Source organism: Python bivittatus, unplaced genomic scaffold (assembly GCF_059951505.1).
Source record: "Python bivittatus isolate LINGU-HERP-01145 unplaced genomic scaffold, Pbiv_v1 ctg000310_np1212, whole genome shotgun sequence".
NCBI lineage: Eukaryota > Metazoa > Chordata > Lepidosauria > Squamata > Pythonidae > Python > Python bivittatus.
Window position 1 is genome coordinate 11578016 of NW_028277054.1, and position 14878 is coordinate 11592893.

The following is a 14878-nucleotide window of genomic DNA, read 5'->3' on the forward strand; positions in this document are numbered from 1 at the left end:
ACTATCCATATGGGGACAAAATTGGGGATGTTTGAGGGGATTAACAGTGGGGATTGGAACGTTTGGATACCATATGCCTTTCTCTTTCATTCTAACTCATGCTAGGCAGGAGAGGACCAGAAAAACCTACTGCCAAAATTCAGCCATTTTGCCACCAGTCTGGTAACACAATCTTGGATCCTGGAGGTTGCATGCAGCCCATGAGTTGCCTTCCCCAGGTGAAAACGGAATTAAGTTTAGGTCATGGGGAAACAAGGGAGATGGGAGAGGAGATCAGAGTGAGTCTCTGCATGAGATTTTATTTATCAATCTAGTTTATATCCCATTGTATCATAAACAGACTCTCAGCGGCTCAAAATAATAACTGAGATAAATTTAAGTCAAATATTTTTGGCAATCAAGGGTCAGTAGAGTCCAAGAATAAATAACTTTTCCACTTTTCATGGCCACAGATCACAAGGCACTATACACATCCCCGCTGAAACAAACAGGAAATGTAAAAGTGTTCTTGCACCAACCCCAAGGGAGTATGTGTGAAAGTAGAGTGTCCGACTGGATGGCATCCTATGGCAAATTCTCCTTGGTAAGCTCCATTGAAATGCATGGGAACTCTCACAAGGGCACTTTCACTTTGGTAGTGCCCATGGGCCGCGTTCCTAGGGAATAAGATTGTTCATAGCTATTATTCATGATGGCTATTTATTAGGGGTCTGCAGAGATCCTGATTTGAAGAGTGACATGTGATTTGGAGTATTTATAGGTGCAAACTTAGCATCTGTCAGTAAAGCAGCTGCATCTTTTTCTGGGTTTATGTGGCTGCTCTCTGCAATGCATGATCCCAGGAAAAAGTGTGCTTGGTTTAAGGTGTTCCCAGGAGTGCTATGTGTGTGGCTATGCATGTTCCTAATTACATTCTACCCTTCAGTGTATTATAGACCTTGCTATGTCACCTCCACTTGCTGAGGAACATCAGTGGGAGGCTACAGTTGAATGCATGTCCTACTTCCCAGAGGCATCTGATTGGAAACAGTGTTGAGCTGGCTAGGCTAAGGGAAGGCCACGTGAATGCTGGGCTGCAGGCATTCTTAAAAGAGGTGATACCTGCAGCCCACTGTTCCATTTGCAAGTGTGGTGAGGTGGGGTGGTGCAGAGCATTCTTTACTGCAACCATTTTGTGAATGCAATCACAGGACATCCTCCAGACTCCAGGTACATCCACCAGCTCCAATGGCTTGCCTAGTCCTCTCTTGGGATTTTCAATTTCTTCAGTTTGCTCTAGCCCTGGCCTTCTTACTTCTTCCAAGGGACTTGTGTCAAATGAGTTACTTTTGGTATGTAACCTGGGTTAGGCAACGTGGGATGATCCTATGTTCCCTTTCATGAGCTGAACAACCAAAACTTATCGAGTGGTTATCTAGGAATTGTGGCTGACTAGATTATTTTCATGGTAATAAACTCTTAAATTGACATGTTGGAACTTTTGAGTATGAGGTATTTTTAGCTGAGAGTTTGAGTTCTTGGAAAGTTCAAGAAAGACAGCTCTTTCCAGAAATTAATCTGATTGACATTGATGCCTATGTAAGAGATCCAGGAACACCGAAATAGGCAAGAGGAGCACTAAAGACATCGGACCAAGGCGAATAAGCCAAAATAAGGGCCACATCATTTTATTGCCGTAATTGCTAAGAATACATCGGAAATTTGCATCAATCTCATCCAAAGAGAGGCAACAACGCATTACAGTCTGCAATGCCATCAAAACGTTTTGCAGAAATGGTAACATTTTTTGTCTGCTGGCAAGACATGTAGCAAGTTAAAGTACTATAACTTGATAAATCAGATTGGAAATGGTAATTAAAGTTAGTTACTCTCGAGACAGAGTAGTTGGGGAATAAGAGCATTAGGAAGCAATCAAAGTGTGTCTGTGTATTAGATATCTGGTATATGTGTGATAATAGATCTATAGCTACATCTGTATATCTTTATACCTTTAGGGGTTACATAGTGCTGGTGGATTAGCATTTTTTTCCCCTTAAGATCTTTTAAAAATCCCTTTCTTTCTCTTTCTTTCTATAATTTCTCCTGATGTAGAACTTGTCAGAGCTTGACAGTTTGGGACAGGAATACATTTGTCATTATAAAGCTTGTTCACTTAATGTCTTTCCCCAGAGACTAATAACACCTTAAAATGATTAAAATGAAAACAAAGAATTTATATTGGATGTGCTTGTGTGCTCAGTGCATTGTTGATTAGCTTTAAATCATGTTTCTAACAACATTGCAGACTGGAGCTCACCTTGAGCTCCTGCCTTGTACCACCAGACCCACTTTTTAAAATTGAGGACAAATAGAAAATGGGCTGGTTTACAGATAATGCAAAACAAAGAGACCAGCACGTTGTTTTGGCCTCCAAAGGCTGCAAGGTGCGGAGGTGATGCGGAGGAGCTCTCCGCAGACAGAGAGGTTTTATGGGACAACCACAATAGAAATTGGGCTTTGGGGAACATGTTTTCACACCCCAATAATGTACAGATGGGTCTTACTCACTACTAGAACTGATTTATTACCAAATGTAGAAAAGAATTTCCCCGTAGGCTAGCTAAGCCGGCCAAGAAGTGTTATGTTTGGATCAGGATTTGAAACTGAGGTTCTCAAGTCCCAATCTAGCCTTGTAATTCACCACAAGTTTGGTTGTTGATTAGAGCTTAGCCATCCCTTTTCTCTGATTCCAGGGTTCGTTTCACTCAGCCCACCAAAGCCTAAGTTTGAGGTAATGAAGGACACTTTTGGGTCCAGAGAACATGTGATCGCCAAATAAATAAGTCATATTATGCTTTAATGCAGTGTTTCTCAACCTCAGCAGCTTTAAGCTGGGTGGACTTCAACTCCCAGAATTCCCCAGCCAGCATGCTGGCTGGGGAATTCTGGGAGTTGAAGTCCACCCAGCTTAAAGCTGCTGAGGTTGAGAAACACTGCTTTAATGTGATGGCCTGATACCCACTCTATACTAAGACAATGGATATGTTGTCCCAAATGTTCTGAACTATAAACAGCGCAATCCCATTTTAGACTAGTTTATTGTGTTATGCAAACAACGCATGCCTCTGGTATCTTATCAACATAACTGGAATTGTAGAAGATGAGCAGTTCTTCATGTATGAGGCTATCTAAGTTAGTAGTGGAGTGTAGAGCTTAGAGGTAGAGCTTCCTATTGGTAAGTAAAGCTTAGGAGGTTCTTTATAAGCCCTTATCTTAATGAACCACAGCCTTCCACCGACACTCATGCTGTCTCCTAGTTAACCTTTTTCCTTCTCTCTCTTACTATTGTTAAGATGACTTGTAGACAACCCAACAGGAACTGAAAGTATAACTGAAGTTGCTGAAGCTAAAAGAGCTATGAAGACCCACAAGTCTCCAGAGAAGACAACAGGATCCTCTGCTCCTTCCCGATGGCACAGGGGCAGGTTTCGGCGCAAGCCCTCCTCGCAGACAATGGTGAAGGGACAGCTTCGGATGCGGTCACCCTCAGGAGTCTTTGTGATGGTGGGGATCTCAGTGGTCCTAGTGGGAATGACCATTGCTGTGATTGGATATTGGCCTCATCGTACAAAGTCTGGAAGTGGTAGGCCAGGGAACTCCAGTGATGCAGGAGACATAAGGAAGGAAATCAAGGTTTCTCCCCAAGCTCATCCCTTCCTTCACAGTGAGAAATTGAAGCTCATTGGACCAGTTGTCATGGGTGTGGGACTCTTCATCTTCATCTGTGCTAATACTATGCTGTATGAAAACAGAGATATGGAAACTCGCATGTTGATGCAGCAGGAACTCTATTCCATGGGCCTGAGACTCCCACAGGACATGGGACCAGTAAGTGATTACTTTCAGAGAAGAAGGACCACCTCATCCACTCTCAGGGCCAATGCTGAATGTGTAGAAGGCTACTACGAGGTGGACCTTTCTTCCAGTGGCTTCCAATCCTGCTCCAGCCCTGTGAAGAAATGGGTCAATAGCTGCAATTCCAGCAGGCTCCAGACTACTACCCAGTTCTTTCATCACAAGAGTGTCTCACCTTCACTTTCCCTCTTGAGTATCCATTCTGACTCCAGTAACACCATGCCAGAGAATGGAGCCTTCTCCTTTGCTCGTGGAGCAGAGTCAGTCCTCTCTACAGCTGTCAATGCCCTGCCTTTGCCTCTCATTAAGCTTAACAACTGTCTTCTTGAAAAGCAGAGTGTTTCTCGGGTGGGTGTCCGGGACTTGGAAGGCAATTGTAGGTTGCCAGAGGAGAAGGAGGAGGTGCGGAGACTCTCGTGGGCTCTTCTGCCTGGATGCAACCGCATTGTGCCCAGAAAGGACACACTGAAAGGCAGCCACATAGTTATTGATATGGATAGCAAGCCCCACTCAGCTATCTTGATGGATACATTCATGCATCATGAATGTGCAAAGAGAGAGTTCCCAAATTCGGGTCACTCTAAATCTCTGGATCTTGGCCAGCCAAGAACAGCATTGGTGGCACCGAGTATAGGTAGGAAACACAGGAGCTGGCCTAGGCTTGACCACATTGGCCTACTCAACTATGCAAAACTGGAAAGCCAAGGAGAATCTTCTGATAGGCTTTTGGAGGCATCAAAAGAGCTTTTCAGGGGGGAGAGCATTCCATTATCCCAGGAAATTCCTATGAAAACAAGTCCTGGTATCTAATCAAGCACCCAAAGGGAACTCTGTTATTTTGCTGTGTCAAGTTGGCATTGCCAAGAGGGGACAGATTGATAGGTATTTACAATGAACATTGCAATGGTGGCTGCTTAATTCATCAGCCAATGTCTGAGCCCAAACCCTGTTGTCAACGGTGAAATCCTTTGGATGACTTTCTTCCCAAGGGCCTATGGTTTCTTGCCTTAATTAAAAGTCTGATTGAGTGTGAAAAACTTTGCCTTGAATGGACTACACATTCCAGGTTATGTATGCGTGTGTAGGAATATGCACACTGTGTAGGTTTGTAGTTCCATGTCACACAACTGGTCTCCTCACAATGCACTTGTCAGGGCTGCAGGGAAGAGTCAGACGACTGCTTGACTTCAGAAATGCTCAAGTGGTGCCTCCTAAAATCACAAAGACCTGGTTTTAAAGAGTCATGAAGTTATACTTTTATACATGGGTGCAAGTTACTGAATACTTTGAAGCTCAACTGCAGTTCCTGCCTGAAGTCTTTTAATGCTTGGGTAGGAATACTAGTTTGTTTGTTTTTTTAATTTTAAAGACAGTTTAAATACACTTATATTGCTGATCTCATAATTTGGAATCTATGAAAGCCAGTGATTTCTAAAGTAAAAAAAAAATCCTACAAGTTAATTGGTGACTCTTCTTTATTTGCTTCATTTTTAGGGAATCAATGAGTACCTAAAACCCTTCAAAGTAGGTCAGGTCAGGTCAGGAAACGGACTCCCCAAAGATTTCTGGCACTTACTTTATTTATAAAGGGTGTAACAACGGAATCTTGAAAACCTGGCAGAGATTCTCTCTCACCCTTCTTATACCTAAGAGAATCAAGGTGGGCTAATCTTCAGTTTCTTCCCCACTCCCTCCTCCCTTTCCAGGCTAAGCTGGTGTTGAGTGAACAGCTGTTGAATATCTTCTTCAAGACCATTTCCATACCCCTCTACAACAGGGTTGTTAAAGCTTGTCTCACACCATTAAGAGCTAGAATAATTAGTTATGCCATAATGATCTCTTTTCCCATCTTTTGATTGATCCCATCTTCTTGGGTTTTGTTTTTGTTTTGCCTTTTCCATTAGTCCTTTACTTTTAATTTACAACCCAAGTTGTAATTTTTAATGTGGCAAAAGTAAAAAAAAAAAATGTTTTATGTGTGCATTTATTTAACTATGTATAACTTACTATTCTAAGAATTTCAGGATGGATTGCAGTCCATAAATAGGATAAAACACTAAGGTGAACTGAAAAGAACCAAAACTTTAAAAGATTAAAATGGCAATAACCATAATACATGAAGAGAGAGGCATGGGTGTGTGTGTGTGTGTGTGTGTGTGTGTGTTTAAATAAGGGCCAGTAGGACACAGCTAGAAGGTGATGCTTCAGTCCTGAATTCCAAAGTAAAAAAAAAGCAGACAAGGTTGGCATGGGAAGGCTTTCCAAAGTTAGAGCATCATGTTAGAGAAGAGTCTCTTGTACCCACGTGGTACTGCTCTCCCAACCGTGGGATGATCAGGGCCATTCTGCAAAACTTAATGTTTGGACAGGTACATAGAGGGAGCTGGATTTCCTTAAGTATAAAGCATTGCAGAATGACACCTGCAAGATTGCTAAAGTTAAGTGAAGTAATATATATTTTGCCATCTATAGAGGGAGCCCCTCCTGTGTCCATCAATGATGCTGCGGATATAGCGAATGGGGAGAAATCCCATCCCAAGAGATTGACAGTCAAATCTAACTTGCTGATTTAGATAGTGGAAAATAAAACTCTAAGCAACCAAACTTAGAAGCAGGAAACGTTAAAAAAGAGGAAGAACAGCTCAATTTCGTTTGTTTGTTTTTAACACCCTTCCTCCTTATGGGGAGAGTAGAGCATCTCTTCCTAGCTGTCCACAATCCAGATAAGCAGACCCAACATTTTTCAGCAGTTTGGGATGGGAGAACCAGGAATTATATAGCAATTGAAGAACAAGCGGAGGCTAAATGAGAATTGGGAGACTCAGTTTGGTTTGATGGAAAATGATCTCAGTGGTGGTACCTTTATTACCCTTGGTCCTATTTTATTTATTTATCAAATGTGTATGCCACCTGACTCCCAACCATTCAGGGCAGCTCACATCATCTAAAACAAGAGAAATACAACAACAAGAAAAATAAAAGAGGGTGAGAATGACAAACCATCTCTGTATTCCTAGTCATGGAAATAAACTCTGCAAACCTCAGTAGTTACTTTATTTCCTTTCCTTTTGTTGGTTTTTAACTCCCCTTTAGTTCATTAGCCTTGATCTCCACAATAAGGACTTGCTAACTGATTTGGCCCACTCATTCTAAAAGGCTGTTTAGGCCACCTCTCTGCTCCGTTAACCTACAGAAAAGGGAATAGAAGCAGCTGGTTTGTCCCTTTTCTCCTTCCATGGAAACCAGTGCAAAAGGGGACTTCCCCTGGAAGAAAGTAGGGGGTGGCATCACTTACAGAGGGTTCAAGGGGGTTGTGAGAGTCCACCATATCCTCTGCACGATGTCCAAACACATCTCTGTTAAGTGGAATGAGGTACATTCCTATGGAGAACAGCGATTTGATCCTTAAAGACAATCTTGAATGAGTAAGTTGGGAAACCTTTTTTCCTGCTAGAGAAGGTTCTCTGAACCAAGTATTCTTCTCTTTAACATCAAAGTTTAAGGATTTTTTTTCTTTTCTTGCTCTGTAGGAGAGAAAAGGTTTTTCTTTCATTCACTCACAAACAACAGCTAAAGTAGTACAGAAGGTGCATTGTCCTAAGGGTGGGGAGGGAGATAAAGAGAGAATGCCTGCCCTGTAGAGAAGGCATGAAGGTCAGAATGTCAAACTCAGAAGAAGCAGTCAACGGGGTCTGGCAGCAATCACCCAAGAACAAGCATGAGACAACATGAAAGAGATTCCTGGAACGCCCAGACTGAATTGTAGTGTAGCTGAAGGGGAAAAAAAAGGAAAAGTGTGTTGCTGCTCGTGCAACAGAAATACAGCTGGAAGAGAAAAGGATGGCAAATGCATTTGCGATTGTGCACATACAATGGGGTTACCTTGTGCCCACTACACAAATTCACAAAAAGAAGGGGAAGATGTGAAAACCCAGTTGACCAACTTTGAATGGGCAGGTGTGGGATATAAAATTCCCAAAGAGAGATACATGGGTTGCCTAAGTGGAGCACCATGGCAGTAACTGGAAATTGAGACCAACAGCATGGATGACCGTGACGTGTTAATGGAGAGGGTGAAGATACCCTTGAGCTTATCCCAAAAAGTGCCCAGAGAAGGTTTTGCCACCTCAGAAGGAAGTTCAGCGACAGCTACTCAGCATTTATCCCCAGATAAGGAGAGCCATCTATTGATTGAAAAGAGTAGGAGCAAAGATATGGGAAGAACTGAAGAACCTCCTAGATTCTTGCCCCAAATTATTATTGTTGTTGTTGGTTGCGTAGTCAGCCAGATGTTTAGACTGGATTTGGCATTTTTATCCACCTATTGAGTCCTTCCCAAGGACCTGGGATGATGATGATGTTATTTTATCCTGCCTTTTTATATATAACTCGAGGAGGCAAACAACTAATATTCCTGCCTCCCACTGGTTGCACAGAGCTTTATTTTCCCTGTCTTTGATGGTCTGTGTCCAAAATCTAGACCAGTGTTTTTCAAACTTGGTAACTTTAAGATGTATGGACTTTAGCTGACTGGGGAAATCTGGTAGTTGAAGTCCACACATCTTAAAGTTGCCAAGGTTGAAGAACATGGATCAAGAGGGACAGGTTACATTTGACAGATCAGTTTTTCCCTTAACCTTTTCATATCTGAACTTCTTGAGATGGGACTTCTCCCTGGGTAACTATATCGAGTGTGAAGATAATATAAAGTACATAAGAATTCAGAGCTAGTGGAGTGGAGTGTTCAGTGCTTTGGACTAGGACCAGGGAGACTCCGCAATGGAAACACAGTGGTGATTTTAGGCCAGTCGCTCTTTTTCAGCCCCTTGCGTCCTAGGAATGCTGACGTGCAGGAAAGATGAAGGAGGTGCTACATACACTGCCTTGGAGGAAAGGTAGAATATCAATCTAACAAATAAATAGACGTTAAAGCTAGATTTGCATTTTTGAAAGAAAAACATCACAGTGACATTTTCAGAGAGTGAAGGAATCAAAACTTTCTACAGCTGAGAACAGAACTTGGTCTGCAGCAGTTTCCCAGAACTATGTGTAACTGCTAAATGCAGAGGATCTCCTGCACCGGGAAGCAGGCCAGCTCTTTTGCACTGAGGGAGCCTGATCTGAAGAACGGGGAGGGGGAGCAGGGGAGAAGTGCCAGATGCAGGTAATTTGATACGTTTGTAAAGAGATTTAAATCATATTAGTGATCCATTTGGTTGAGCTATTGCTTGTGATTTTTCCCTTTAGCACCACAAATAATGGGACAGGAAGGAAGGAAGGAAGGAAATTCAGAGGCTGGAAATACTAGGAAGTTTGAGAGTTCCATCTGACTAATCTCATCTAACAGCCATTTCCAGATGGGAAAAGTTGAAATTACTTGGACTATAGGCCTCTCCAAATGCTGCTGCTCTTCCTGTGGTATTGGCCATGTAAGGAATCAGGTTTTTATAGGTCTAATGTTAAGACCAAACGAATGAACAAAAATGCCTTATTTTTTTCTTCACTCTACTTTTTTTTTTTCTGTTCCTGAATTCAATTCTGAATGTTTCTCACTGCATTCCTTTTGCATTTTTCCAGATTCTTTGCCATGTCCTCAGCTAACCACCATCAGGGATGTGTAAAAAAAACCCTTTTTGTTTTGAGTTTGGTTTCAAAAGAAAGAATGGGATGTGGGGTTTTTTTGCCCTCTTTGCCCTATTCACTGCTCTTTCATGGGAAAATACTGCAGGCTGAAACCTGGCCACATAATTGTCTGGGAGCAGATATCACTGAATGCCAGAAGTCTAAATATATTCCCTTCGGTTACATAAATAAGTTACAGGTTGCCCCCTTCCCCAGCAAAGAAGTCAGCACTTTTTCCCTTTAATTCAAGGGTGAGCATCCTAGAGGCCATATACTTTGTCAAAGTTCATACCAGGCATCTGGGAAAAAAATCTCCGACCTTTCCAGCAGCCTGTTCCTATGCAGTGGGAGGAAAAAGCTTCGGAAAGGAAAAGAGAGATGTCAGGAAGAGAGATTAAACAGGGAATGCCAGACAGAATGGATGTGTTCATGGACTTTTCTGTCTAGCCCCGCCCACTTTGTGCAGGTTAGTCCTGCGGGAATATGGCCCTTAACAGAAAAAGACAGGCCCATCCCTGCATTATGATTATCAGCCCTGCCATCTTCATCATCTGCAGAGCAGGCATGTCTCCAGAAGAGAGTTTCCTATATTATGCAATCAAAAAGCATAATATAGGTGGAAAAATGTCCCAGTTTCGGATTACTTTTTTTTTTTTTGCATCCTGGCTTATTTATTGACAAGGTTTGCTTTTGTTTTATTTGAAAAAGCCCCAGGTGAGTCATGGAACATGTATGGACCTCAGTGGGCTTGTGATGCTTGCCTCGAAGTCGTGTCTCTGTTAAACCATTTCCCCCAGTGCAGTCCCATGGAGGCTTTTGATTCATAGCAGGAGAGAGTGGGGCCATCATCTAGAGAGGAGCGTCATGCTAGAAATAAACTCACTCACTCTTAATATTTTGCTCCAGGAGAAAGAATTTCCTCTCCCATCCCCATGAGAAATGCTTATGGATTGTACCCCTTTAGTTTCTGTTTCAGAACATGGCAACTGTCAGTATCACTTCTCCTGCCAATGTGGGTGCCCTAGGCATTTCTTCTCCTCCCACAATTTAACTCAGAATCAATACTGAGTCTCTCTTTTCATAATTAACTCAGGAAGTGAAGCATGAATTCACTGTCATCAAATAGGGTTACTTGGAAGCTCTAAAGTTTGCAGAAATGTTTGAAAAACCTCATAGAGAAAAAAATCCACTCAGCAAAGAGTATTTTGAGGTCCACCTAATGCTTCTTCATATATATTGGAGAAAATTCAAAGGGGAATGGAATGGAATGGATGGGATGACTGATATCTGGAACAGAAATAATCCACACAGCAGCATCTATTGCAGACCTGAGTAGCAACTCAACCTTCTACTCTCCACCAACACACTGCCCAAATTTAAAAGTGAGTGGAAAGTCACAACAATTTCCTGAGTATTCCCTTCCAAACCAGAAACCAAAGTGATTTCTTTGCAACAAAACTTTTCCTTCTACTCTTATAGGGCTGGGATATCAGGGCTAATGTGGGAGTTATGCTAAGAGGGAAAGTCTTTATTTTTAATCCCACATCCAAGGCTGATTAAACCCTAAATGCTCGATAGCTGGCTTAACCAGCTGGACAGGCTGCCAGTGAACTCCCGGGCTTCACATCATTCAGAATCAATAATGAAATCAAATAAAATGGCGCCGTCAAAACATCGGCACCTGCTTGGATGTTAGCCAAGAAATGAAATCGTTGAGGTCAGGCTAAGCCTCCGAGTTTACTCCAATGACAACTCCGTATCCTGAGGTGGAGGGGTGGGGGTCTAAGATGCGCCACAATCTGTGTTTTGGAGAAGGGCATTCAAATGAACTTTCATTGGTGTCATTGTTTCTGAGTGGCAAAACGCTCCAAGTTATTCTTGCTCATCTACAGCTGTGCTGGTGCCACATGTTAAGCGTAAGTGAACCATGGGCTACTCAGTTAGCCGAATGTTGTGGGTTTGCATGAAATCCTAAAAAGTAAACTACCCACCTGGCCTGGGTTCCTGCAGCACAACTGGCGGAAATCTAATTGGACCATGTGCATGTCCAGTCTCTTTGTCATAGGGGGTGTCTTCAGAATGCAAACAAAACGTTGAGGTGGCATCCACAACAGTGTGATTGAAGCTCTGCCTTTTTAAAATGTATGATACACATCAAAGGCAAGCAGAGTGTCAATCATACTATCTTGAATTTTTTGGCCATATCCTAGGGATATCCCTGGTTTATCACATGGGGTACATGATCCTGCCAGGCATGGAAGCTGCAACAGCAGTCTTCTGGATGTCCCTGAATGTTCTGAATACCTACCAGCAGAAAGCACTCTAGATCATGGCAGTCATAGTCCTAGGCTGAGAACTGCCAACAAGCACAGAATATAGTCTGTGTTGCGTTGCATTGACTATGTGATGTGATTAAGGACAGGGCCAAACAAGCTTTTTTTGTACCCTAAGAAAGATGCTAAGGATGTGGCTGGTGGACAGCATAGTTTAGTCTGAATTGTGTGTGTGTGTGTATGGAGGATTTTTGTATGGAGGCTTGGAGGATTTTTATGGGGCCACCATTTTTCCCTTTAAAGTCACATCATTGTCCAATCAAGCTGCAGTGATGATGACTGCAATTTTCTTGGCAGCATCACAAAGTCTTCTTCTGAGATGTTTTCTCAACTTCCTGGTCCAGCCTACAGCCCCGATGTTCCTGGTGGCCCTCATACAAATACTTATCATGATCACACCTACTTAAATTTAGCTTCTGAACTTAGATGAGGTCAGCTAGGTTCTGCTATCTACTAAGGCTTTGGGGGTCTCTTCATTGCCCTCTGCCAACCCTGAGAAAAATGGCTGAACATCTAGGCAAGGGATTTGGCAGCTAGTCCTGCATTTCTCAGCATTTGGGATGAGTGAATGTGTTCTGGGTTTCATTCACTTTCACATTTCATGGACAAACATTTGTTTTGGCCCATTTCCATGACAGCTAGCAAATTTGGTGGGGGGGAAAGGTCTACAGGAAATGCATTTCCGTGTACATATTTCTCAGAACTGAAGCATTTAGCACTTAATTTTCCCTATCATTGTTTATTATGTTCCGTCTTGAAAGCTTTCTTGTTCGCTGGTGAGCATCACAAAGTGTGGAAAAATCTGAATTTAACCATGGAGGTGCATTCTATGCTGAATATTAGGCTCTGGATGTGTGAATTGGATGGATCGGTATAAATGTTCAGACGGACTGAACTTTTCCTTTATCTCTAGTTGCGGCCCTTGCTTCAGTTCTTGTATCTGTTTTCTAGTTGTCTGTGGCTTTATTATCTCAAGAGCGTGCCTCCTCTGTCGTGGCCCCTGCCCTCTGGCATGATGTACCTCTAGAGATCTGGATGGCTTCCACCCTGATGACGTTCAGGAAGCTGTTGAAGACCTGGCTATTCTCCCAGGTAGGTTGATGGTTGAGCCCCTACTGGATGGTTTTGTTGTTGTTGTTTGTTATTGTTGTTATATGTCTGTCTTGGGGCCGCTTATGCATACTTTCTCTTCTGTTGCTTTGGTTTTGTAAGCCCCCCAGAGTCGTTAGGAGTCAAGCAATCTCTAAATGGGTTGAATAAATTAATAAGCAAGCACACTCAGAGAAGAGCCAGGCTCACATTGATGCCCTGGGTCTTTTGGTTTTTTGGTATTGCATTAGAAGTGATTGTTTTGTTTTGTTTCAGAATAGTTCAGTTTCTTGGAGATGCGTTTCAGTGGTTTAATCAGCCCAAATGATCAATCTAGTTAAGCAGCCGATCAGAAGCAGCAAAGGAGAATTGGGAGATGATTCATTGATTTGACACTGCTCCTCATCATACTATTCTTTTCATTTCTGCCTGACAGTGTCTGGTGGCTTGTCTATTTTAATACTGTGAATTTTGAAATGGGTTTTCTTTATTTGCTAGAATTATATCCTGATTTTTCTTTAGGTCCTCAAGGGGCATATAGAGTGTCCTTTCTCCAGTTTAGTCCCCATAACAACAATGCTGTGCCATAGGTTGATTGACTGGCTGCAGGGTCACTAACGGAGCACTAAAGTCAATGAGGACTTGACATTAGATCTCTCTGGTGCAAATCCATCATTCTCCCTAACTCCAACACCCTGTTGGCTCTGCAACAAGTCAGAATATAGGTATTAAAAAAATGAGTGGAAATTATGCGGGTGTGAATGGAGAAGTACCGTGTCCAACTCAACACTCAGACTGAGTGGTTGTGGCTAGTAGGGCCCCCTAGATCTAAGGATATTCCTTCTTTAACTTTGGACGGGGTTGCACTTCCCCATTCAAGAATGGAGCACAACCCAGGGGTCTTCCTGGACTCATAGCTCAATGAACAGGTGGCATTTGTGGCCAGGAAGGCATTTGTATAGCTTCATCTGGTGTGCCAGTTGCCCCCTTTCCTAGATTGGGAGGCCCTCACAGCTTAACTACTGCAATACGCCCTCCATGGGGCTGCCCTTGAAGACCATCCAGAAGCTTCAGCTAGTCCAGCATGCATGGGCAGTGACAGGCATGCCTTGATATGCCCATTTGACACCCCTGCTTCATGAGCTGCACTGGTTGCTAGTTTGCTTCCAGGTACGATTCAAGGTGCTGGTTATGATCTTGGGGCTTGGTTATCTGAGGGACTGTGTCATCTCTTGTCGTGTCTGCCTAGCTGGTGCAAACCAAGAGGTTTAGCACGCTCCAGGTCCCTTCAATTAAACAGTATCATCTGTCGAGGCCCTGTCACAGTGCCTGTCCTCTGGGATGATGTTTCTCCTGAGACACAGATGGCTCCCATGCTGATGGCTTTCCAGAAAGTCTTAAAGACTGGCCATTCTCCCAGAGCTTGGTTGAGGGTGGCTGGATTTGTTTGCTGGATTTGTTTGAGGGTATGGGTGTGGTTAGCTGGACTCGCCATTGGTTCTTGTTCTTTATTCCTTTTTTCATAATTATTACATTTTCTATTCTGTTTGATTTTAGGGTACATCGCCCAGAGTCAGTTTGGAATCAGCACTGCCTAAATTGAATAAATTAAATATTAAATTAAATTAATCCAGACCTCTTTAACGTTGCTTGCATTATTGCTTGGAGCAGCATTGCCTATATCAGTGGTTCCTAAACAGGGGATAATTACTCCCAAAGGGGTAATTTGGGCATCTCCTGGGGGTAATGGAGCAATTTGTAATAGCTTGTTTGTGAGTATTGGATCCAGTTTGGGACTGCCCCTGCCAAGACGCTTGTGTAAAAAAATAGTCTGTTTTTTTGTGTGGGGGTCATGACATTATTCAAGACCAAGAAAAGGGGTCAAACAGTATAAGAACCACTGGCCTAGGGTCTCCAAAGTCACGCACCCAGTTGCAAAA

At 42.8% G+C, this 14878-nt stretch overlaps 1 protein-coding gene and 1 long non-coding RNA gene across 4 annotated transcripts in view; both read left to right on the top strand.

The window, feature by feature from the left end:
* The window catches only part of TMEM200B (transmembrane protein 200B), a 28857-nt gene extending 21932 nt beyond the window's left edge, over window positions 1–6925 (top strand). For 2 of the 3 annotated variants that reach the window (XM_088140070.1, XM_088140072.1), the window contains one exon: window positions 3333–6925. In XM_088140070.1, the coding sequence (XP_087996196.1) occupies window positions 3397–4704 (1308 nt within the window). In that variant the 5' untranslated portion in view covers window positions 3333–3396 and the 3' untranslated portion in view covers window positions 4705–6925. Of the gene's footprint in view, window positions 1–452; window positions 584–3332 lie in introns of all 3 variants that reach the window. The other variant, XM_088140071.1, reaches the window with a different exon arrangement.
* Window positions 6926–8848: 1923 nt separating this feature from the next.
* On the top strand, window positions 8849–14526 carry LOC148216133 (uncharacterized). The gene is made up of 3 exons (XR_015796011.1): window positions 8849–9058; window positions 12801–12941; window positions 14496–14526. It is a non-coding gene; the product is annotated as an uncharacterized LOC148216133 (long non-coding RNA).
* Window positions 14527–14878: the final 352 nt, after the last annotated feature.